General features: G+C 40.2%; 1 protein-coding gene across 1 annotated transcript in view; it reads left to right on the top strand.

Annotated features, from left to right (window-relative positions):
- LOC133463574 (regulating synaptic membrane exocytosis protein 1-like) overlaps nucleotides 1-27,029 on the top strand; it is a 71,821-nt gene that overhangs the window by 6,103 nt on the left and 38,689 nt on the right. Inside the window, exon 2 of the mRNA XM_061745168.1 lies at nucleotides 2,444-2,518. Within this exon, the coding sequence (XP_061601152.1) occupies nucleotides 2,444-2,518 (75 nt within the window). The remainder of the gene's footprint in view (nucleotides 1-2,443; nucleotides 2,519-27,029) is intronic.

A 27,029-nucleotide genomic window follows, 5' to 3' on the forward strand; every position in this document is an offset into this window, starting at 1 on the left:
CCCACAGTATTGATGTTAAAAAGACATGTCTTCTGTTTTAGACAGTGTAGGTGTTGGGGGGGGAGGGGGATTCTCTGAGTTCCCTCTGTGATCAGACTGATCAGAGCCCACGGCTCATGTTTATGGATGAGACGGTTTTCAGCCCCAGTTTGAATGTGTCAGTGGACGTATTGAAAGCACGTCATCATTGTCTAAGGCCTGTCATTGACACCTACACGGTACCCAAATACTGCAAAGATAGAAATGGAAGATTTGTTCTGTTTGCATTTAGTACCCGTATAGTATAAAACAGAATTTGATGACCTTTCCTAAAGTCTGAGGACTTCCTGCAGTCTTTCCTGTTGTAGCTCTCTGTTGACGCAACAAGGAAAGGCAAGGCAAGTTTATTTGTATAGCACAATTCAACACAAGGTAATTCAAAGTTCTTTACATCAACTTTAAAGGCGGCAAGACACAATTAAACAGTAAATAACAAATAAAATGAAATAAAATGATAAGAAAAGAGGTAAAATAATAAAAAGCACAAGTAGTTAAAAAGTAAGGGCAGTAGAGTACAGCAGGTACATCTCATTCTTACAATGGCAAGAATTACATTTCTATACGGTCAAAACGTACAAAGACCGGGTCAAATAAAGTATTACAAAAGTAATCTGTAACAATTCGTACGTGGAATTAAACCAATTTGACAATTCTATGCCACAATGCCTGTTTCCAGGTCTTATTTCACACAACTGACGAGAATTACGTTTTCTATACTGTCAAAACGTACAAAGACCGGGTCAAATACAGTATAACAACAGTAATCTGTGCCGATTTGTGCGGTGAATCAAACTAATTTGACAATTCTACGTCACAATGCCTGCATTCAGGGCTTATCCATCACTAGTGTAACTTCGAGCGGTTTTCAAAAATCGTAAGTATTTAATTTAAGAGTACGCTTCAGTAAACAGTAATGTTTTTAGTCCTGATTTAAAGGAGCTGACAGTTGGAGCAGACCTCAGGTCTACAGGATGTTTGTTCCACCGGTGAGGAGCAGAATAACTGAATAACTGAAGCAGATTGTTGTGTTTCAAATCTTGATTCAGCGCTGGTTTAATGTCAGATGCCCGTCCTGACACAAACCTCCACATTTATCTGGGCTTGGGACTGGCACTATGAGTGGCAGAGGCAGTGTGGTGTTCCATGTCCTGCCCAGGGACACTTAAGCACATGTCGGGGCAGCAGATCGTCCCGGCGAAGTTCCACAACTTTCAGTTGGATGACAACCGACTGCCTACACCACGGATACCCTGCTATGCCGCAGCGCACAATCCATTCATAAACTCTGAGAACTTTGTGAATTGCAGAGAGCATTGGGAAGCAAAAAATATTGTTCTGTTGAACGCCTGGAGAAATGAATCCAGGGCTGACTGCAGTCCGAACTGCTATCATATTTATCCTACAACAGCAGGTTAAAGGGTAGATAAGTATTTGTTTTACTCTGACAGAATTCCTGTAGCTAATCATTGTTTGTTGCAAATGAAAGGAAACATATTATGCCTTTTTATTTAGAGTTGACACAATTTTCTGAGCTACTAATGAAACGTCTGTGACATCCTCTGCTGAAAATACCGCAGGTAGAGGATGCAAACCATGTGCTTTACCCATGCGTTTACAGCTCAGCTGGGTTTAGGCGGTGGGGTTATGGAGCCAAATCAAGGCCAAAAGTTTTGCTAATTTGAAAATAAAATTTGAACCTGAAAATTCAAGTTTTTATCATGAACTTTTTTCTTTACAGTTTCAATTTTTTTTCAGTATCAGATCTTTTTTTCAGTTTCAGATCTTTTTATTTCAGTTTCAGATCTTTTTTCAGTTTCAGATCTTTTTTTTTCAGTTTCACATCTTTTTTTTTCAGTTTCACCTTTTTTCAGTTTCAGATCTTTTTATTTCAGTTTCAGATCTTTTTTTTCAGTTTCAGATCTTTTTTTTTCATTTTTCAAAAAAAATTGAAACTGTAAAAAAATAAGTTCATGATCAAAACTGGAATTTTCAGGTTCTAATTTTATTTTCAAATTAGCAAAACTTTTGGCCTTGATTTGGCTCCATATGGGGTCCGCCTTACACCTTAGTGGTACCTTCTTCTGAGGTCCTGCACTTGATTTGATGTTGGGGCAGATAAAGAATAGTGAGACTGATCAATCTCCTCTGATCTGGGTCTGTGATACCCATGATGCCCAAATCTCAACCGCTCAATGAATGACATATTTTATAAATTAAGGGGCCCCAAACGAAGTGGCGAGGTTGAATTATGAGTAGAGTTTTGAGTTTTGAGTCGTTTCAGATGAACAAATATATGCTCTCAAGCGCAGAAATAAGTATCTCTTTGTGACATGTCGCCTGCAATAGACTGCATACAAGAAAGTTAGCAGCAACAAAACTAATGAAACTGTATTTTTCTCATCAGGGAAGAGAAGCCCATTCAAGCAAGAACTGTCAACCTGGTTGGGCAGAAGAAACCGCCACAGCAAAATGACGTCAGGTGAGTGGCAACAGCTATTTAGCTGGTAACTCCATAACACCCCGGCTTGGTGGAGCTCAAAGAGATTAAAATGCAAGTAAAATGCTTTTGTGTGATTTGACCTCAGAGGTTTCTTCTGAGTTAAAGTGGGTTTGTTCTCAAATCTATTGTAGACAACAGTGTGGATGATAAATCAGCTCTGATGACTTTCTTATGGTTGTTTAACTGCAAACAGAGTTTAAATAGGTGAGATCACATGACACAGAGACCTCATTGCAACTTTTAGATTGACAGTGTTTTTAGGACAGGAGTCCTCCGCTGATTGATGTTATATCTGTTTAACACTCCATATGCTATCGCTAATCCGTCAGACGGTGGCTACATATAGGCTGTGCTTCAAGGATTCAGTCCACTTAGTCCAGTCCCAGCTTTGTTGAGTCATTAAAGGCCAGCTTGTGTCATCTTCCCCCGTAAAACGTTGCTGTCTGAAGGCTGAATTCAAATGCAGGTCTCACAGTTGGCGTGACTCCCTGCCAAGCGGTTTATCTGGAGGAACGCCTCCATCATGTGTTTTGTGTCTGTGATACGTTTGACTTCAACTTCTTACGAGTATCCAAGTTTCACACAGAAATCTGTTGAGAGCTGTGAATAATGTCCTTAAAAGAATCTTATATTTATGCAAACGTGTGTGGTCCACATTGCCGGTAGTTAGCCAGATCTTTTCTAGTTGACGGTTGTACACCAACAGGGCCGCCCTTTGTCACCAGTTCTGTTCATAACTTCAGTTATCAGTTCAGTGGGGTTAGGATTTTGGGATGATGTGGTCACAATGATGGAGCGGTGACTTCGGTTCTCACTGCAGCAGTTCACAGTGTGAAGTTATGGGAATGAGAATCAGCACCTCGGTTGGTAAACGGTGGAATGCCCACTCTGGGTGGAAGACTTAGGGTTAGGGTTAGGTATCTCAGGGTCTTGTTCACCATTGCAGGAAGAATAGAGCAGGAGATTGACAGGTGAATTGGTGCAACATATGCAATGGTGTGGACTATGTACATGTTGGTTGTGGTCAAGATAGAAATGATCCAAAAGACTGTTTACCGGTCGATCTTTGTTGATACTCTTACCTGTCGTTACGAACTGTCAATAGTGACCAAAAGAATGAGATTGAGAATTGAAGCGGCTGAAATAAATGTAACCCACAAGGCCACTGGTCTCTGCCTTTAAGATAGGGGGAGGAGTTCACCCATCCAAGACAGAGGACTCAAAGTAGAACTGGTGTTTAAAAAACAGAATAACAGGAGCGCTGCTGGTGTCCCCACAACCACCGGTGCTCTTGCAATGGGTGCAACAGTAATCTCAAAAGGAAAAAATGCAGGCACTCTGGTGGCTTGAAAAAATTAAAAAACCTTTATTTGACTGGGTTACATACTAAAAAGACACCAACGCGTGTCGGCTTGCGCCTTCCTCAGGGTGTATGGAGACAAGAGACAATCAAACAAAATTAAATAGAGTTCAGTTCAGCTGTGGCTCCTCAGGTCTCTGCAATGCTCCTCCAGGCCTGAAGGAGGCGCCGGCAGGAGCACCCAGATATTCTGCTTCCTGAACAATCAAAAAAAGGAAAATTAAATTGACTGTTGAAAAGTAACACAGAGTAGCAGTATAACGTGAATCATGAGTACCAAAATGAAGACCATACAAAGAATAATAAAGCTAAATATATAGAGAAAATCTCCCCTCCTTTAAACAAAACATGACAGTAAGTCACAAAATGGCCTGAAAAGTCATGACGAAACAGAAGAGCAATGTGAATATAAATATAAATGCAAACAAAGAAACCCAACAGAAGAAGACTGATAATTATACAACAAAAATGACTAAATCATAGAAAGGATGAAAGGTCAAAATCCTCATTGAGGCCAGGGAAGCTGGTGGCCTTCAGGACATGAATCCAATAAGCCTCTCTCTGCTTGAGGCGTCTGACTCTGTCCCCACCCCTTGCATCGACACTGATCACCTCAATCCCTGAGACTCGTAGAGAAGAGTCATCTGTGTGTTGTGCCTCCATATAGTGTTTGGCCATTGGGTAGTTCACAATTTTGGTACGAATGGCATATTTATGTTCAGCCACCCTGTCCCTCAATCTCCTTTTTGTAAGCCCTACATAAAAACAACTACAGATGCATTCCAGTCGGTATACAACATGAGTAGTGTTGCAATTTATGAAACTGGAAATAAAATACAACTTATTGCTAAAAACATCCATGAAAGTATCCGTTTTGACCATGTTGTCACAGCATCTACAGTTACCACACCGAAAATTTCCCTTTGGTCGACGCAGCCAGGTGTCTGGTTTGTGAGCAGGAAGGTAACTCCTCACCAGTTTATCTTTAATGGTGGATCTTTGATTCCCTTCTGAAGCTGATACCTGGCGGTTCAGGGAAAACCCCTTTTAAAGAGGGGTCACTCTCAATTATGTCCCAATTTCTCTTTATGATACGTTTGATCTGGACAGCTTGTTTACTGTAGCGTGTAACAAAGAAGGGTTTCTGAACTTGTTCTTGTTTTGGTTTAGGGGTGAGTAGATCCCCTCTCTCCAGTGATGAAGCTCTGTTATGAGCCTGAGTCAGGAGCTCAGATTTATACCCCCTCTGTTTAAAACGTTGCTGCATGTCCGTTGATTGATTTAAAAAGTCTTGGTCAGAATCGCATATACGCCTTAATCTGTGCATTTGTCCATAAGGGGTGTTCTTAATAAGCCACGGCGGGTGGAAGCTATCTGCATGCAATAGAGTGTTACGGTCAGTTTCCTTTCTAAAAATGGATGTGTGCAAGTAACCTTGGTCATCTTTAGAAATCTGCAGGTCTAAAAAATTGATGACTTTAACGTCGTATTCTATGCTCAGTTTCAAGTTTTTGTTCAAATTGTTTACATAGAAATGGAAGTCAAGGAGCTCTTCTTCTGACCCGGAAAAGAATAGGATTATGTCATCTATGTATCTGCCCCACCATACAATTCTTTCTTTAAATGGGTTGTGATTTGAAAAAATTTACTGTTCCTCCCATAGTCCCAAAAACAAGTTTGCATAATTTGGTGCAAAACAAGCACCCATAGCTGTTCCTTTTTCTTGTCTATACAGTTTGTCTTGAAATAGGAAGACATTGTTTTTTAAAATCCATTCAGTGAGTTGCATAATAAAATCACTGGGGGGCATAAGGTCATCAGGTCTTGACCCCAGATAGTGTTTCAAGGCTTCCAGCCCTTCCTCATGGACAATGTTACTGTATAGGGATTCTACATCCATGGTGGCCATAATACAAGAACCGATATTCTTTATTTGTGCAATCTTGTTCAAGACTTGGGTGCTGTCCTGAATGTAAGAAGGCAGCTTTGCAACAAAAGGTTTAATGTAGTAGTCCACATATTTAGAACAGGATTCTGTGATGGAATCATTCCCACTAATGATTGGACGACCAGGTGGATTTTCTAAATTTTTGTGGACTTTCGGGAGCATATAAAAAGAAGGAAAACGTGGCTGTTGGCATAGTAAAAAATCATATTCTTTCTTAGATATCCAGTTTTGATCTTTTCCCATACTGAGTGTTGTTGAGGTGGTATGTTCATCTGGTTACGATGCCTCCTGGACTCCCCCTGGGGAGGTGTTTCTGGCATGTCCGACCAGGGGAAGGCCCCAATGCAGACACAGGGCCCATTGGAGGGATTATATTTCTCGGCTAGCCTGAGAAAAACCTTGAAGTCCTTCTGGATGCGCTGGAGGAGGTGAATGGGGAGAGGGAGGTCTGGCCGTCTCTGCTCAGGCTGCTGCTCCCACCACCCGGAACTGGATAAACAGAACTGTTCAAGGATGGATGGATGAAAGTATGGATGGATGGATGGATGGATGCATAGATGGATGCATGGATGGATGGATGGATGCATGGATGGATGGATGCATGGGTGGATAGATGGATGGATGGATGGATGCATGGATCAATGGATGGATGGATGGATGGATGGATGGAGGGATGGATGGATGGATGCATGGATGGATGGATGGAGGGAAGGATGGATGGATGGATGGATGGATGCATGGATGGATGGATGGATGGATGGAAGGATGGATGGATGGATGGATGGATGCATGCATGGATGGATGGATGGATGGATGCATGGATGGAAGGATGGATGGATGGATGGATGGATGGATGGATGAATGCATGCATGGATGGATGGATGAATGCATGGATGGATGGATGCATGGATGGATGGATGGATGGATGGATGGATGAATGCATGCATGGATGGATGGATGAATGCATGGATGGATGGATGCATGGATGGATGGATGGATGCATGGATGGATGGATGGATGAATAGATGGATTGATGGATGAATGAATGGATTGATGGATGGATGGACGAATGGATGAATGGATGGATGGATGAATGGATGGATGGATGAATGGATGGATTGATGGATGGATGGATGGATGGATGAATGGATGGATGGATGGATGGACGAATGGACGAATGGACGAATGGATGGATGGATGGATGGATGAATGGACGAATGGATGGATGGATGGATGGATGAATGGATGGATGGATGGACGATGGATGGACGAATGAACGGATGGATGGATGGATGGATGGATGCATGGATGGATAGATGGATGGATGGATGGATGGATAGATGATGGATGGATGGATGGATGGATGGATGGATGAATGGATCGATTGATGGATGGATGGATGGATGGATGGATGGATGAATGGATAGATTGATGGATGGATGGGCCTCAGTGGTTTTTATAGGAAAGGCGAGTAGTTCCTTAAATCCATTTCTCTAAGGTTTCAATATGCTACAATGTTTGGTTCTTTCACATATCCACACCTGCAGCTTTTACGTTCTCTGTTGAGTTATTGTGGATTTTTAAAATAGGCCATTCATATAATTTTTGCCATTTTATTTGGTGAAGTCCCAAAAACTACAGCTGAGGTAGGTTGTGCAGTTTGGTGCCATCTGTATCAACAAAACTCACCTCCACTTTCTTCCAGTTATGACGATTTCTGTTTTCTGACATGTACTGTATAACCTTCAGTATTCCTAAAGTGTGATGTTTAGATCCCCTGGGGCTTATGGGAAATGACATTCCCCTGAAGGTTAATTAATATGTAAATAATGCATTAAGAATAACATGAGATCCCCCCGACCCAAATATTCCATATCACATGCTGTTGAAAGGCTTTATTTTTATTTGTAGCATAGTTGCAGATGTAATTTGGTTTTAACTGAGGTTTTCTTTGTAGGGCAAAGCTGTCTGTTCCAGTTTTACTTTGGTTCCCTGTAAAAATGTTACTGGAAGCTTGTGAAGCGTGCAGTTTTAGATTTATGCTTTTTAGAAGACCCAGATTAAGTTGGGTTTGAAACATAACTTCACTACTGTATATAGAAAAAATAAATATTATTGTGTCCTACAGTACATACAGTAAGTACTGTAGATGGACACATCTGGCTTTTCTGATTGGCTGACAGCAAATGAATAATCAAGTCTGTTCATGTGACTTAATAACTCTTCTGTAGGAGTGGGGCTAAATAAAGTTGTCTGAATCTAAGATATAGTGCTGTTTTTGTATTCATAACTCTTGTTTCCCTGTGTAGTTAATTAATGCCAAAAGTCACAGTTTCCCCTTCATGGATATTGTTTTACTCATTTCATAGAAAACGGTGCAGCAATCTGGGAGGCGATCCACAGTAGAAAGTTAATGGTACATGATTTACCTTCCAAGAACCTCAAGGGAGCAAAGCCTGAGGTACAGTTGCAAAGTAGGACGAATCACACTTGTTACCTGGAGTTATGAAAATATGATCTCAGTGCCTGGGGACGAGCTCTTTTCAGCTGACGCAAGTCAAATCAGGATCGGGGAAGAAGTTACAAAGAACTGTATATTAACTATTGTAAAGAAGTACGGTATGATGATTGTAGTTGGGTAATGTTCAGATATTCATACTAAATGCAACACTTTTGCAATGTTACGTCTGCCTTTATACGTGGAGGTTAGTCGCCTTTACGACACTGAAAAAAGCAACACTGTCTGATTTCAGGGTGTGCAGCTGCAGATTGCTGGTCAGCTCATACATGACTAGCTGTTTTGTAATCGGGCGTCTTAAAGAGCTGACAGTGACTCGGTGACCCGACTGGTCTCTGAAACCTCTTTTTATCAACACAAATCTGTGAGATGCTTCAGGATTCCCTTTTTCATGAAAACCTCACCTGATGCAGTGCTCGCTCATTGGCTGCAGCTTGGATAGGGATCACCCTGATGGCTTCACATATTTGGCTAGCTTGATACCTGTTGGTCGTTTGCAATGGCGAGGGGATGTGCCAGGCAGCGTCTTTGATGAGACTTCAGTAAAGTTGTGACCGCTTGCCACTGACCTGTATGGGAACCTGTCTGAAAATGCCCCTAGTTGCCTCTACCAAGATGTCCACGGGAGCTTTGTTAGCCAGTTTCATAGTTTTTGATGTGCATCATAAATTGATATGCAGTTGTTTTAAAAGACCAGAACGGGAGGCCAAAGTTATTTTGAGTATTTCTTGCAGATAGTATAAGAAGACTGCAAGCGATAGACAACACATCCTGGGAATCATCAAATATTCCTTGAAACTGACATTTTATTATAGAAAAATCCTTGGTCTCACTTTAAGGAGGTGAAATTGCAAACATTTAATAAGGAGGGTAATAAGTAAGCCATCACAATACACCACATTTCTTGACATACAGTCTTGCATTGCTGCAGGATGAGCCCGAATGAATGCCACTGTTCGAGCTCTAGACCTCTGGTACACTACCACCACAAATATCTGAAGCTTCGTTTACTTGCGGGCGGTTGAAGGGGTATGACGAGTGCACAATACTGAACTAATGTGGTCACGCGTTTGTGACCGGACATCTATGGCTCACACTTTCAACATTGATCGAGTGCAGTCCAGGAGGCCAAGGGAGAGCGGTGCATGTACCCTACATGCGCCCAAGACTGAGGCATACTACTACTACTACTACTACTACTACTACTACTACTACTACTACTGTCATTTAGCAGATGCTTTTATCCAAAGCGACTTACATCTGAGGGAACAACACAAGAAAGAAATCACATAGGAGGGTACAGCTGGATCAGTGCTGGTCAGACTGCTGAGAGTCCAGTTGGACACACGTGCTGCCATGCCAGTGATAGATTTTTTTTTTTTCCTGCCCAACCCAACAGTCCCTTTATACAAGAAAGCTATCTCTAAAAAGATACCATCATGCGATCATCTTGTCATAAGTCATTGCCGGCTTAATCAGTGCTGATGAGTCATGCAAAGAGCTGGACCTTCTACCTAATTCTGATGAGCGGAGAAGTTTACTAGATGCAGAAGTGGCCCTTAAAGAGCTGAGATTTTAGCTTGCTCCTAAAAGTAGGTACAGACCCTGCAGATCGGACAGAGTTTGGTAGGACATTCCACCATCGGGGAACAATGGAGGAGAAGAGTCTAGTTACTGATTTCACAACGTTGTGGTGGAAGAACCAGGCGTATTTCACTGGCTGAGCAGAGTGAGAGAGGGAGTGTAGCTCTGGATGAAGGGGTGAAGGTAGAGGGAGTGTAGCTCTGGATGAAGGAGTGAAGGCAGGGTATTTGTGTTTGGGTAACTGTTTGGTAGCAGAAGCAGAGCTTTGAACTTGATGCTGCAACTGGAAGCCAGTGCAGGGAGATTAGCAGCGGAGTGACATGTGCTCTCTTGGGTTGGTTAAAGACCAGACGTGCTGCTGCATTCTGAATCATCTCCAGAGTTTTAACTGAGCACGCAGGAAGGCCGACTAACAAGGAATTACAGTAATCAATACGTGACATGACCAGAGCCTGAACCAAGAGCTGTGTCGTATGTTCTGTCAGGTAGGGTCTGATTTTCCTGACGACCGGGAAACCGAGGTAACATGATCCTTAAAGGTCAGCTGGCTGTCTAATATGACACCAAGATTCCTAGCATAAGACGTGGGCAAAAGTGTGGTGGAATCCAGCAGCACACTTATCTGAGGAGGTAAGGAATGACTGGCTGGACAGACAATAAGCTCAGTCTTGAACAGATTTAGCTGAAGGTGGTGGTCCTTCATCCATGCAGAGACATCAGAAAGACAGGCCGATATTCGCATTGAGATGGCAGTGTCGCGATGTGGGAAGTAAAGGAAGAGCTGGGTGTCATCGGCATAGCAGTGGTAGGAGAAGCCATGAGAGCTGATGATTTCACCTAGTGAAGTGGTGTATAGTGAAAAGAGAAGAGGGCCAAGCACCGATCCCTGTGGCACCCCTGTTGCCAGCTCATGTGATCTGGACACTCATCCTTGCCATGACACTCTGAAGGATCTTCCTGCGAGCATGCATGCAAAGTAACATGTTTGCCATTGAAAATAATCTTTTCTAGGAATACAATTTTTTTTTAATTATTCTCAATTATGCTGTGGTGTTTAAGGCAATATGAGAAACCACGCAGATCTTGTGTTCTAAAGCATAGATGAAATATATATTACAACTTTGTCTTTTATTCTTGTCTTGGCCTGACATTGATGATAATGGTCTAGCAAACGCCAATCGATGTCATATTTACACAAAAAAAATAGAGACTGGAACCTCTTAACTTCTATACCGCGAAATGTGTAAACTGAACGCTTCTGATCATCTCAAAGTTTTCCAGCTAAGACTCAGACTCAGAGTGCAGGTGGTTAGCGTTTAGCTTTGAAATAATGCTTCCCATCTAGACTCCAATTAGGAATCAGATGCTTGATGGTTTGTTTAGGAGCAATTCTTAATAATGGAATCACTGAATGATGGTCTGTCTTCAGCACTGTGTGTATGTGTGTGTGTGTGTGTGTGTGTGTGTGTGTGTGTGTGTGTGTGTGTGTGTGTGTGTGTGTGTGTGTGTGTGTGTGTATGTGGTTTTATCAGTGGCTGTTAAGAGGGACTCGAATTGTTTCTTGAAACAGATGCTGTGGTTTTCGTTCTTTTGACGTCGGGCTATTTGAGGATGTCTGACTTTTCCCAGAAAATTTCAGAACTGAAATGTTATTTCCCATGTGTTTTTTGTCCAAAGCCAGTAAAGAGAGTTTTCCACCAACTCTGTGAGCAAACAATGCAGCTGGAATTTGTTTGGTCTGTGTGCCCTGTATGACACTGATACATTGGTTGTTTTTCCCCCACAATACGCAGCATTATTTATGAAATCATACAATCCGTGCTTTTCCCATCTGTGTTCCACACATCACTCCAAAGAATGTCAGAAGAACTGAACCTGGCTGCAATCAGGTGTGGGAGAACTAATGATGGCTGTGGAAAATATGAAAGGCTCCCTTTACATATAGTTTGTAGTTTGTACTTCTGAGCTGTTGTTGAAAGTGCAACATGCTGGACCTGGAAGAAACAGGTATGGATACAACCACAATACACGAATGAAAACAGAGTTATTAATAATTTATTGCATTTCTGCCAACAGACTGGAAGTTAGACTGTCTGTCAGTGTGCTAAAAATAAATTAGGAGCATGTCTAAAGGCTTGTGTTGTCACAGGCCAGTTGTCTCAGGTATGGTTCATTTGTACTGCCTCATGACCGTACATCTGTTTTCTGCCTGAGTGTTTCCTGGCAGAACCCCGGCTATGATAACGTAGCGGTGCTGATGTCTTAACCAATCCTGAGCAAAGTGGTTTATCTCAAACTGCTGGATCCTACGCTCCTCTGACACAAATTTAGGCACACAGTAGAATCAGTGACAGGAAATGATCAAGTTTATCTTACCTTGTCGGTTAGCCACTATATGATGCTATATGACTTATCATTATCCTTTGTTTCAACAGTGGCATTTACAATTAGCTGGTGTGGTAAATGCAAGAGAAAGTTGTCCTCAGTTTTACTTATCCCTTTCGTATTTAAGAATAAAGACAATGCAACATCTGCTGTGGTTGTTGTTTGGTTCTTTTAGCGTTTAGTCGTAGGTTTAATCGCTAATGAGTCTTTCTTCTTCCTAGAAGGTAACGTTACACTGCAAAAACTCAAAATCTTACCAGGAATATTTGTCTTATTTCTAGTTAAAATGTCTCATTTTTAGTCAAAAAATCTCATTACACTTAAATCATCACCAGAAAAATAACTTTTTTCCCTGTTTCAAGTAAATTTTCACTTGAAATAAGTGGAAAATCTGCCAGTGGGACAAGATTTATCTTCTCATTACAAGCAAAACAATCTTGTTCCACTGACAGATTTTTCTACTTATTTCAAGTGAAAACCTACTTAAAACAGGTGAAAATTGTTGTTTTTTGAGTTTTTGAGTCTTGTCTTAAGTGTAATGAGATTTTTTTGACAAAAAATTAGACATTTTAACTAGAAATAAGACAAATATTCTTGTTAAGATTTTGAGTTTTTGCAGTGTAGAGGCTTTTGCATAAAAGGTGCGTGTTAAACCGAGTTCCGTCCCAACTGTATACTGAGCGTCTCACAGTCAGCAGTGATTGCTTGGTTGAGGCTTGGTTGAGACATAGTGCTTATTAACAGAATGACATTATCAATTGTAGGAAATAAAGAGGGCAGGTAAAACTGGGTGTGGATGGTCATTTCCTGCCAAATGTTCATCAGGGCGAGTTGCTCATTACAGTCAGAAACAGGCCTGTTCTGAGCTGGAGACTGAGCGGATGGCAATTTGAAAGCACTGTACATGACTTGTTTTAAACTTCACCCCTGTGTACTTTCTGAGTTAATCTCTTGGGGGTTTTAAACTTTTAATAAGACCAGGAGTTGTAGAAGTTCTAACTCTGTTGAGAAACATGTTCATTTAGCTTTGGTTAATCACTATACACAGGCTTTTAAAATCAGATATTTCAAATAAGTTATTTTCATAAGGCTATGGAGAAGTCTAATTATTTTAAGTGAACATTGTTTCCTTTTATTTGTTTAATTTTTCATCATGTACACTGGGTCATTTCTGCTATATGTTATAGTAGATTAACTCTTAGTTGTGAGTACTTTGATTGCACACCCATGTGATGGACTGGCAACCTGTGCAAGGTGATCCTGGCTGACCCTGAACAGGATGAAGCAGGTAGAGAAAATAGATCAATGGCACCACATGACACCTCATGATGTGTCAATGCGCCACTGTACATTTAACAGAAACTGAGGCCCCGTTTACACGTAGCAAAAACGGTGGTGTTTTCATGCGTTTTGGCCATTCGTTTACACGAAAACGAAGCTCAAAGTCACCAAAAACCATCATTTCTGAAAACTCGGGCCAAAGTGGAGATTTTCAAAAACTCAGTTTTCACGTTTGCTTGTAAACGGAGGGAAACGGACATTTAGGCTTCAGAACGTCACATTATGCAACAGAAACGTCACCAGCGTCATGTGTGCGACCTGTGTTTACAATTGTTTGGCCACCGTCAATATTTTCTTGTATTTTACCTGTTTTATATTCTAAAGTCACACTTAAAAGTAACTCCACTTCTCTGTCACTCCAAACAAAAGACTCTCATTCCGTCTTGGAAGTAATTGGCAGTCAAGGCTGATTTATGGTTCCGCGTTACACCAACGCAGAGCCTACGGCGTAGGATACGTGGCGACGCGTACCCTACGCCGTAGGCTACGTCGATTTAACGCGGAACCATAAATCAGGCTTCACACATGTGATTTGTTGACGTTTTTTTCCAGGATTCCGATTGGCTAGCATGACTTTACGCTTCTTGTTACACTGCCCCTTGCAGGTTTGGCTCATAGCACCCCTTAACAGCATATTTATGCGGGTTCGTGTAAATGAAGAGATTTTGAAAACGATCTTGTGTACACAATGGAATTTTTCAAAACGTAGAGGGAAATATCCTTTTTGTAAATACGGCTATGTGTAAACGTGGCCTAAAATGCAGAAGAGGTGTGTGAAAAGATAAACATACTCCATGATTCAACAGCTTGTAGAACAGCAATAACTTAAGACAGTAGAAGTAAGTAAGAAGTAAACTTGAAGTGACGTTAGCATTTATTACATTTATTATCCTTAGGATCCTGTGGATCCTGTAGTGGCATTTCCATCGGTTTGAAGTCTGGACTTGGCCATTGCTCTCGATTCTTTTCCTTTTCTAGTCATTCTGTTGTTGACCAGCCAACATAGTGGGGATAACTGTCTTACTTCTTACATGATCCTATTCCAGCGTCGTATTGGCAAGCGTGTCCTTTGGCTCTTTCAAATCCCAATACCAAATCAAGGGATTACCATTAGGGCTGAACGATTAATTGCATTTGCGATAATATCGCGATGTGATAAAATGAGATTTTCTAACCGCAAAGGCTGCGATTTGACCAGTCACGTGATCTGGTCACGTGATCTGGTCACGTAATGTGCGGGTGAGCAGAGTGGAAGAGCAGAGCCGGCAGGGAAAAAAAGTCAACAGTGCCGCGTAACCTAGTGTCGGCGGACAGTAGAGTTGCTCTGAGCCTGAACCTGCAGCTCGTCAGCTCATCAGGAGGTTAAAGAGCGGGGCTGCCAGTTGTTCATTGCTGCTTCGTTTTGTTAACTCTGAGCTTTGTTGGTTTGTTTGTTAGTTGTTTGCTGGTGGTTTTTTTCTCCCTGTGATTTTTGAGTTACTTGTGAAGAAGTTCTGACTTCCCTTTGAGGAAGGTTTTTTGTGTTTTTCTATTAAACTACGCCTCGTTTTGGCTAAAGTTTAACCCGGTTTGGTGTTGTGTGATTGGGTTTAGAGAACGACCCAAAACACTGGTATACAGACGTGTGTAGACGTGTTAAAGAGGTAAAGCCACAGATTTGTTTTCTTTATTGTTGTAATCTGGGCTTTAAATAAATCTGACATTGTTTATTATAAAACAGACTGATTTATTGCTTGTGTAGTTGGAAAATACATGAGAACAGGACCTTGAAAAAATAATCGCATATTAAATCGCAATCGAAATATTGATGAAAAAAATCGCAATTCGATTTTCAAAAATCGTTCAGCCCTAATTACCATGGTTGAGATGGTGTACAATGCCTGTGCTGATGGGCAGTGTTAGTTTCATCAAAAACATTGTTGTGTGACGTGGCCAAACATCTCCACAAAATTCTAATGCAGCTTCACATTTAGTGCTGAGTTGACTTCTGAGCATAGCTTACTCGGTTTGGATTTTTTTGGTTGTGACCCTTGAAATGAAGATCTTTGGAAAGATTTGATAAGAATAAATGTGAATTTCCCCATAGTGAATTTCCAAATTGAGGGAGAAATAAAGGAAAATCTCATTTTATCTCATCTTAAATTATTTTGATTAGCATCATAGGCTAGCATACGCTAAACCAGCTCAGCTGAAATGGATAACTGTAACTAAGATAGGGTGGGTTTGTTCAGTTGTCTTCCCTGGGGATTTGTCCAGTGTGATACCATTCTATATTTACCTAATTTATCACAGTGAGGACCAGGGGATTTATTTTTATCAAAATATGTAAAGTTTTGGCTTTGAAAGAGCTCATACTCTCCTTTTCACTATAGTCAGAACAACAGGTTAAAGTATCAAACCATTTTTTATGTCAGGAATGCATAATTTCAAAATTTGTGTTTGAACATATTGAAGTTTTTAATTATTAGAAAAATGACATCATATAAGCTTGATTTTTAACAAATATTGTGATCACATAACAGTATTAGATAAACCAGATAACACCTTTTTGCAACCTTAAGACACACTAAAGAGACCTGCTCTTACATTGCCACACTGCAAAAACTCAAAATCTTAACAAGAATATTTGTCTTATTTCTAGTTAAAATGTCTCATTTTTAGTCAAAAAATATCATTACACTTAAAACAAGAGTCATTACCAGAAAAATAACTTGTTATTTGACAATTTTCACCTGTTTCAAGTAGATTTTCACTTGAAATAAGTAGAAAATCTGCCAGTGGGACAAGATTTATCTTCTCATTACAAGCAAAAAAATCTTGTTCCACTGGCAGATTTTTCTACTCTTTTTAAGTGAAAATCTACTTGAAACATGTGAAAATTGTTGTTTTTTCCAGTGATGACTCTTGTTTTAAGTGTAGTGAGATTTCTTTGACTAAAAATGAGACATTTTAACTAGAAATAAGACTAATATACTTGTTAAGAGTTTGAGTTTTTGCAGTGCATGTCCGCCTCTCCCTCTCATCTAAGCCTCCATAATGGCAGCATGATGGTTCTACAGCGTAAGGATGTTTACTCCCCACATGGACGGAGGTGATTGGCCAGGTGTCCCCTGACAGCAGGATACCATGGCGATGGCCCAGCGGCCCCGTAGTAACCTCGCTGGGCCTTGGGATTGGCGAGGAGTCATTTCCTCACTTCCTTCAGGGATTGGCTGCTATCCTGGTCTTCCCACGGGTCTCCACTCCAACTGGGATCTGGAGAGGACTTGACTCTCTCTCACTTACACTTCTGTATGTTTGAGAGCTTCCATCTTTAATTACTGGATGAGACACGCCAAGCTTTATGTAATTTGAAATAATTATAATTGGACTTCCTCAGCTGATTTAATAGAAAATAATGGCAATTTAATATTCTAATATGAGGCAAATATAGCCTTGCCATATTGTTACATCCCATATGTTCAAAGATTACTTTTGTAATACTGTATTTGACCCCGTCTTTGTACGTTTTGACCGTATAGAAACGTAATTCTTGCGCTTTTTATTATTTTACCTCTTTTCTTATAATTTTATTTCATTTTATTTGTTATTTACTGTTTAATTGTGTCTTGCCGCTTTTAATGTTGATGTATAGCACTTTGAATTACCTTGTGTTGAATTGTGCTATACCAGGAGTCGGCAACCCAAAATGTTGAAAGAGCCATATTGGACCAAAAACACAAAAAACAAATATGTCTGGAGCCGCAAAAAATGAAAAGTCTTGTATAAGCCTCAGGATGAAGTTAGTTATAACTGGGGGAAGATCTTTTTTTCATTATGCACTTCGAGAAAAAAGTTGAGAAAAAAGTCGAAGTGTCGAGAAAAAAGTCAGAATTTCGAGAAAAAAGTCGAAATGTTGAGAAAAAAGTCGAAATGTCAAGGAAATAGTCAAAATTTCGTGAAAAAAGTTGAAATGTTGAGAAAAAAGACGAAATGTCCAGATTAATGTTAAAGTACAATCTCAAGAAAAAAGTCGAAATGTCGAGAAAAAGGTTGAAATGTCGAGATTAAAAAGGAAAGGAAAAAGGAAGAAAAAAAGAGAAAAAAAGGAAAAAAAGGAGAGAAAAAGGAAAAAAAGAAGGAAAAAAAGAGAAAAAAATGAAAAACATTTTTGAAAAAGCTCCAGGGAGCCACTAGGGCGGCGTTAAAGAGCCGCATGCGGCTCTAGAGCCGCGGGTTGCCGACCCCTGTGCTATACAAATAAACTTGCCTTGCCTTGCGTTCAAATGCTATTAAAGCATCGTTCAAATTCCTAATATCTAGTGTATGATTTTTATTTATTTATTGCTCATCATTTTTGCACTCTGCAAAATAAGACACAACATGAAGTACATGTGGATATGTACAGTATGCACAAAATTCAATCATAGCATACTGCATGAAGCAAAACTCGCTGCCTTAACATTAATGTTTCTGCGAGTGACATCAGCCCAAGATGTTGCAATGGTTGGGCTGGAGTCGGATCAGGTTGCTAAAACTGAAATTGTTTGGACAATAAAGTACATCTTCTCAGAGAAGCATTGTACAACATGGTTTGATTTTGTTGGACTGAAACACAAGTTAGAGCTTCCCCTCAGGGCTTTTGTTTTGAATGTCTCCAGTTGAGGTCCACGTAGACCGCCTGCTGTCACAGCCGCTCGCTACTGCAGTTCACTTGCCTTCTTATTCTTTCTTGAGAATGTATCTTCTTTTCTTGATGTTGCACCATTTCCATCCATTTCGGTCCTATCAAAGGCAAGACAAGGCAAGTTTATTTGTATAGCACAATTCAATACAATGTAATTCAAAGTGCTTTACATCAACATTAAAAGCTGCAAGACATAATTAAACATTAAATAACAAATAAAATGAAATAAAATGGTAAGAAAAGAGGTAAAATAATAAAAAGCACAAGTTATTTAATAGTAAGGGCAGTAGAGTACAGCAGGTTCATCTCATTCTTAAAATGGCAAGAATTACGTTTCTATATACGGTCAAAACGTACAAAGACGGGTTCAAATACAATATTACAAAAGTAATCTGTAACTATTCTAAGGTACTTAGATCAGCTCTGACACATCCGAACTGTTTGTAGTCTGTAGTAAAGAAAAATATCACAACTTATAGAACTTCCTTAAAAAAAAATATATATTTTACTTTTTTTTTTTTCCTTTTGATTGGCTGAATGTTTTGAGGTTCTTAAGTTTCTTCTAATTGAATGCAAGCTTTCCATAAGAGGTGGAGTTTCCTGATGAACACAGACAACTCCTGTCAGGAACCAAACAGAGCTCCAAACCTACAAGCTACAAGACACAAAACTTTCAGCAATTAGAGGTCCAGCCTGGTTTAGTTCAGTCTGGGGACATCGTGGCTGTAAGCCCTTTTATTGAATTATAGAATCAGAGTAATCAAGGCAATCCCCACCGTATGCCCTATTTTGCCAAAGTCCTTAAATATTTTTCTTCACAAAACAGGATTTGCAAGGATGTCTAATTTGAACAAAAATATGACACCCCCTTGTACATTACGATATCAGAGCCACCAGAATAGTCTTGGATAATAATTCATCACTGCTACTTTTCAAATAAGTCCAAAAACATGAAAAAGCATACCATTCACATTTTAATGATATACCTGTACTTAAGTATTAAAGTAAAGTACATTTTTGTCTGCTTTGGAGTCAACCTGCTAAATTCTGCAATTTGATGTAAAAAAATAAAAAATAAAAAATAACAAGTGATTATTACATTGTATAACACCATTTAATGTTAAGCCCATAATGCAAATTCCCATCTGCTGGAACTAGATTGGAGCAAGCCAAACCATTTTAAATGGATAAAACTAAATCCTGAATTGTTTTTTTTTGTAAAAATTTAAAAAACAAGACTGTACATAATAAATCATTAATCACAGCTAAAGGGACCAACACAGGCCAAACAGTCAGTACAGGAGTTGAGGGGGGATGAGGGGGGGATGGCATCCCCCCCTGAAATAAAAAACGACAAAATGTCCAAATCATCCCCCCTGTAAAACTGCCATCCCCCCTTTCCATCCCTTATGTCATTTCATCAATGAACGTGGTTTTACTGCTATTTCAACATTTAGAGTCATCACCAGAAAAATAACACCAGAAAAATAACTTATTTGACAATTTTCACCTGTTTCAAGTCAATTTTCACTTGAAATAAGTAGAAAAATCTGCCAGTGGGACAAGATTTATCTTCTTATTACAAGCAAAAAAATATTGTTCCACTGGCAGATTTTTCTACTTATTTTAAGTAAAAATCTACTTGAAACAGGTGAAAATTGTTGTTTTTTCCAGTGATGAGTCTTGTTTTAAGTGTAATGAGATGTTTTTACTAAAATTAGACATTTTAACTAAAATTAAGACAAATATTCCTGTTAAGATTTAGAGTTTTTGCAGTGTTCCATGTTACTTATCCTGTGAAGGACAGAGTCATATTGATAAGTTCAGAAAAGTGTTTTTTATTGTTGTGTTTTGATGTATTTGATGTAAGCCCAGTGGATATTTAAAGCTTACAGAAGGCTGCATTTAACTGCTGCTATGTCATTCCTGCAGTATTTCTGCAGGTGTTTTGGTCAGTGCTATTATTTGTAATATATTATATTATTTGTAATCAGCACAAATTATCTGTTCCCATATGATCAAATCCACCATCCCCCCTGATTTTTTTTTTACAACTCGAGTACTGCAAACAGTGATGCTCGTCTAAGAAAATTTACATTTGTCAGTATCATTTGTCATATAAAACTATAAAGTTAAGATCATAGATGAAATGCTATTTTTGCTAACATGATTTTCTAGTTAAAATTATATTTGAAAGAGTAGGAGTGGGAAACAGAAATGTGTTAAATGTGTCGCTATATGGTCATTTATGTGTAAATCTATGGGACCTGTGTGAACGTGATGTGTTTGTTTGGAGGTATACTGGGTTTCATGTGTGTGTTTGTGCGGTGTATTTGTGCTGCCTGGCTGTGTATGGCATTGCCAGGCCATATGGAGCGCTGTCTGGGGAGCACACTACCCACTTAGCTCTGCTGTTGGCTCTGGTGCTCTCTCCATCTGTCCCTCCTCTCTCTCATCTCTTCCTCCAGCACACTGCCGTTCTCTCCTTATCTTTATTTTTCATCCCATGTTTTACTTGTTTTTCCTTTAGTGCTTGATTTCATTTCAGGATCCCTTCGTCACTCTTTGGCACTGTCGTTTTCATGGTTTTTGCGTTTGGATTAGAGGGCTTGCATTAGCTGCAGTAATAAGCAACGAAGCTAAGGGTCTTTCTCAACATGCATATCATATTTTTCTTTTTCCTGTTTGCTATTCTTCACTGCTTCTGTGCATTTTGAATGGTGATAAGTTTCAGACCTTGACCAACACCGCAGATCACAGGCCAGGCACACGGGACATAGCCAATGTCAGCACTGTTACCTCACAGCAAAAAGGTTCCTGGTTCGATTCCCGGCAGGAGTCTTTCTGTGTGGAGTTTGCATGTTTTCCAGGTGCCTGTGTGGGTTTTCACTCTGGTTTCCTCCCACATTCCTAAAGGTTGATTGGTAATTTTAAATTGCCTGTGATTACCCAGTGTGACCCTGAATGGGAATTAGAGGTTATAGATAATGGATGGGCCAATGCGACACAGGTGGCACAGTCAAGGAAGACAGGGCTAACCAGAAACCGTAGTGAAACCAGGAAAAGGCAAAATAATCAGTCAGTGAACAAAGACTTTAAAAGAAAAGAACACAAGAAAACCAGGATGGTCCTGAAACGATAAACCCAAATCCATACATGACGACGCTGTGCTGATACTTGACATTCTGATGCGTTTCTGTCCAAGCTGCCTCACTAAGTTAACCCTTGTGCTGTGTTCGGGTCAAAATGACCTAATTCTCCTTCCTTCTTTCCTTCCTTCCTTCCTTCCTTCCTTCCTTCCTTCCTTCCTTCCTTCCTTCCTTCCTTCCTTCCTTCCTTCCTTCCTTCCTTCCTTCCTTCCTTCCTTCCTTCCTTCCTTCCTTCCTTCCTTCCTTCCTTCCTTCCTTCTTCCCTTCCTCTTTTCTCCCTTCCTTCATTCCTTCCTCTTTTCTCCCTTCCTTCCTTCCTTCCTCTTTTCTCCCTTCCTTCCTTCCTTTTTTGTTTTCTTCCTTCCTTCCTTCTTTATTTCCTTCCTTCCTTCCTTCCTTCCTTCCTTCCTTCCTTCCTTCCTTCCTTCCTTCCTTCCTTCCTTCCTTCCTTCCTTCCTTCCTTCCTTCCTTCCTTCCTTCCTTCCTTCCTTCCTTCCTTCCTTCCTTCCTTCCTTCCTTCCTTCCTTCCTTCCTTCCTTCCTTCCTTCCTTCCTTCCTTCCTTCCTTCCTTCCTTCCTTCCTTCCTTCCTTCCTCCCTTCGTCTCTTCCTCCTTCCTTGACCCGAAGACAGCACAAAGTTAAGATAAACATGGAGTTATGTGGGTTTGCCAAATAACAATTGTAAGGAATATTCTGTCATGAATTTACGGTGGCCAACATGCCAGTCTTCAGTTGCTCCAGATGAGTGAGCAAAGTCCAATTACTTATATCAACTGTAAAGGAACTTTTGATATTTTTAGGTCAGAGGGTTCCCCTGGAGGTTAAGATACTTTTACCACTCTGTGCAAGACCTATTCTTGCTCTGTCTCTCTATTGTTTTCTCACATTTTCTCGAGTCTCTTAGTCACCACATTTTTAGTTTTGTTTGCTAGTTTTATCAGTGTTCACATGTGATATAGTTCTAAAAGTGTCACGCAATTCCAGACTAGTGGGATGACAGGGACGACCGGGATGTCAATCCAAAGTTTCCTTGGATTTTCCAGTAGTATGGGACAAGGAAATGGCAAGGGCTGGCTTTTTATGGGTTTTACATTAAGCAATGTGCATATGTTTACAGTGTTACAGGTTATAGAGAATATAAGCATAGTATGGCTGTAATATTCAAATACTTACAGGTATACAATATCCCTCACCCAGCTATCACCCAGCAAAACTAAGTCCGATGACACCACCCACAACTGTTTATGTCAAACCATTGAAAAGTTATTGCAGGAAATAGGGACTATCAAATATCAACCAATCAGAAGACGGGGCAGGGCTTATTTGCACCGATTATGTTCAAGGACTCAAAACCGAGTCCGATGACACCACCCACGACTCTTTATGTCAAACCATTCAAAAGTTATGGCAGAAAGTAGGAACTAATGTAATGGACAAATCAGATGAAGGGGGCGCGCTTTTTGGTGTCTATCATTGCCACAGTAACGCTTTTGACTGAGAAAAGACTGAGTGAAGTGCCCATTGTCGCAGGATGGAGACGCACATTTTGATGTATAACACACCTGGGTGCACGTTACGGTTCGGGCCGCATTAACGGCCGAAGAAATGGCATAAATTTTGCCAAAATTACATGATTAATTCAAAATGGCCGACTTCCTGTTGGGTATCGGCCATGGCGCCAAGAGACTTTTCTTTAAGTTGCGACATGATACAGGTGTGTACCGATTTTCGTGCATGTACGTCAAACCGTATTGTGGGGCTTGAGGCACAAAGTTTTCTAGGGGGCGCTGTTGAGCCATTAGGCCACGCCCATTAATGCAAACCATTAAATATCAATTTTTTTACCAGGCCTGGCTTGCGTGCAAAATTTGATGACTTTTGGGGCACGTTTAGGGGGGCAAAAAGGCCCTCATTTCGTCAGAAGAAAAACGAGAAAAACAAAAACGAGAAAAATTCCTAAAGATTCCTACCTAGGGCCTTTGCACTGTCAGTGCTTGGGCCCTAATAATTTCAAAAACTGGACAACGATAGTTTCAACGAGGTAGTCTATATCAATTCTAAAAAAAAATCTTTCAAGTTTGGCTTAAATTTGATCTGCTGCCATATACCAAAATAAAATATTTTGTTGTTTTGCATTATGGATTGGGGCTGTAGATATTTCCAGATAGATAATATCAAGAAAAGTCAAATACCAATGGGAGATGTTAAGCGTGTGTGGTGGTTTCCATCTTATGCAATTATCTTGAGTTATTAATAGCGCGACTGAGTTATTAATGTGTGCTAAGCCAACCGTGGAGTGCGCAATAGAAGTTTGCCCGATGGAAAATATTGTGTATGCCAGTGAAAAAAAAAAAAAACTTCTCTTGAAGTAAATGGGGTGGGGAACTAGTGTATTTGCCAATTTTAAAGTGTGCTATTGTGGTCTTTATGAGACTTTGCTGTAGATGACGTTCATGGTCACAAATGACTGAGAGTGCTGCAACTGGCTGTTTATTGAAAACCAAAAAACCCACATACAGAAAAATGAAAACTCCACATAAATGAATATGCAGATACCCCTACAGCTGACATACATGTAGTTCACATATAGGATTACTGACGTTTACCTGGGCTTTCACTGCAGCCAAAGGCCTTTTCATGGTTTCACATTACAACCATAGTGACATTTCTTTTCTTGTAACACCATAAAAACCTTCTCAAAACAAAACATAGGGCATAACACCATGGTAAAGAGAGAAGAGAAGAGTGAGAGCGAGTATGAGGAGTGAGTGGGTGGAGAGCAGAGAAGTACACTGAGAGGAAGGAGGAGTTGAGAAGAGTCCAGGAGTAAATGAGGAGGAAAGAAAAAAGTCCGTAACAACATGATGAAGTGCTGTGTAGCAGCTGAAATAAGGAGTGGTGACCGTTCAAATGATCACAAGTCTTCATCATTTTCTAAGGGGGTTCCCCAAAAATCATCATCCGTGCGACTTTTCCGAATTCAGCTTTACATCAAAAGAAAGACTGATTTGAAACGAAGACTAAGAACGTACAGGACTGTCTCAGAAAATTAGAATATTGTGATAAAGTCCTTTATTTTCTGTAATGCAAAAGATGTCATACATTCTGGATTCATTACAAATCAACTGAAATATTGCAAGCCTTTTATTATTTTAATATTGCTGATCATGGCTTACAGCTTAAGAAAAATATCAAATATCCTATCTCAAAAAATTTGAATATTCTGGGAATCTTAATCTTAAACTGTAAATCATAATCAGAAATATTAAAATAACCAAAGGCTTGTAATATTTCAGTTGATTTGTAATGAATCCAGAATGTATGACATTGTAGATTTTTTAATTGCATTACAGAAAATAAAGAACTTTATCACAATATTCAAATTTTCTGAGACAGTCCTGTATTTGTTGTCATCATCTTAACATCATACAGCGTATCTGATTGAATGAGGTCAATACATCAAATTATATATGATTTGTATGATATTTTTCTTGATTTCTTATTTGTAATTTTATTTTTTTATGTACTTTATGAATTGAGATTGTTTGTTTGATTTTGTATTTTATTGTCTGGACCCCAGGAAGACTAGCTTTCGTTTTGGCGTCAGTTAATGGGTATCCTTTTAAATAAACAAATAAACTCTGTACTCCAATAACCAATAAACACTATCAGAAACTAGAATAAAATGAGAGCACTTTAAAAGGAAAAGACAGGAATAACAGACAGAGGGATGGAAGGAGTGGGCGAGGTGAGAATTCACCCAGGTATCTCAGCACGGTGAGTTCTGTGACGGACGATACTGGGAGGGGAACGGGTGGAGGAGGAAAAGAAGAGCTTTGGCACAAAAAGATAAAGCTCCTGAGTAAATTGTTCATGTCTCTGCAGCCATATGGTGAGCCGCCATGCCGCAGTACAGCACATACATGCACCAGTGGAGAGGCACGCAGGCAGAAGATATCACGCTACAGAGAAAACAACAGCTTTATGTACGGAAGAGTATAAGGGCCAGGCAGGAGAAAAAATATTGGAGAGGGGAAGATTTTTTTTTATTGTGCACTTCGAGAAAAAAGTCGAAATGTCGATAAAAAAGTCGAAATGTTGAGATTAATGTTGGAATACAATTTCAAGAATAAAGTCGAAATTCTGCCTTTTTTCTCAACATTTCAACTTTATTCACGAAATTTAGCCTTTTTTCTCAACATTTCAACTTTATTCACGAAATTTTTACTTTTTTCTCGACATTCCGACTTTTTTCTCAACATTTCGACTTTTTTCTCGAAATTGTACTTCAACATTTATCTCGACATTTCGACTTTTTTCTCGAAGTGCACAATAAAAAAAAAATCTTCCTTCTCTAAAATACTATTTTTATTTTTCTCCTGCCTGGCCCTAAGACTCTGCATAAACTAATTTATTTTTTTAAAGTTTATGCGAAATAGATACTTTTTCAATACACACACATACATTTAAGATTTTCTCTGAATGAACTTCATTCAAACATAAAAACTCCTCATGGTTACTCGCTACGCTCCAGTCTGCTGTGTGCTGCTTTCACGTCACGTTGATGCAGGCTTAGCCGGCATAAAAAGACATCGCTCACAGCTTTCTGGAGAGTGGCTTTGAAGGCCCATGTTTTGGAAATATGAGGACCACCATATTTGCGGAAGCTGCCTCTGCCCACCGCACTGAACGAAATAAACAAACTTCAGTTTGTTGGAACTTCCACACCTAACCTCAGTTACCAGCTTCTTTACCATAACTCACACCAAGGCATAATGCTAGTTATCCATCCATCCATGTTCTATACCCGGGGTCACGGGGGTTTGCTGGAGCCTATCCCAGCTAATTTCAGGCGAAAGGCAGGGGTTTCTCCCTGGACAGGTCACCAGTCCATTGCAGGGCCACATAGATATACAGACAACCAGACACACTCACAACTACGGGCAATTTAGAATCACCAATTAACCTAGTATGCATGTTTTTGGACTGTGGGAAGAAACCGGAGTAACCGGAGGGAACCCACGCAAGCACAGGGAGAACATGCAAACTCCACACAGAAAGACCGTGCCGGGCCAGGGAGTTGAACCAGGGACCTTCTTGCTGTAAGGCAACCGTGCTAACCACCAAACCACCGTGCTGCCCTAATGCTAGTTAATGTTGCTTTATATAGCATCAAATCTGTCCATCCATCATCAGGTTAGATGTTGCTACTCAAACGTCCTCTGAAGCGTGGACTGCCAGAGCTCCAACCAGGCTTACCTGACTTTCTACAGCTACGACGGCCTGGCCACAGTCACAGTCCAGCTAGCTTGGTTAGCTGCTACTAGGCCAGCCCGAACCCTTCTTGCGAAACCCCGTCAACCACCGGGGCTGAAAGTGGCCTTCTGCTGTGGACAAGGAGTCCTCATAATCATAACTCATACTGGGCAGCACGTGCTGAACTGGCTCTCAAAGGCCACTAGCCGTGTTCACCTTTGGCTAGCTGCTCTGAGCTTGCTTCCTTTCACCCTGGGACCATTTCAGGTCACCCCAGAGCCAG

This window comes from Cololabis saira, chromosome 17, assembly GCF_033807715.1.
Source record: "Cololabis saira isolate AMF1-May2022 chromosome 17, fColSai1.1, whole genome shotgun sequence".
Lineage (NCBI taxonomy): Eukaryota > Metazoa > Chordata > Actinopteri > Beloniformes > Belonidae > Cololabis > Cololabis saira.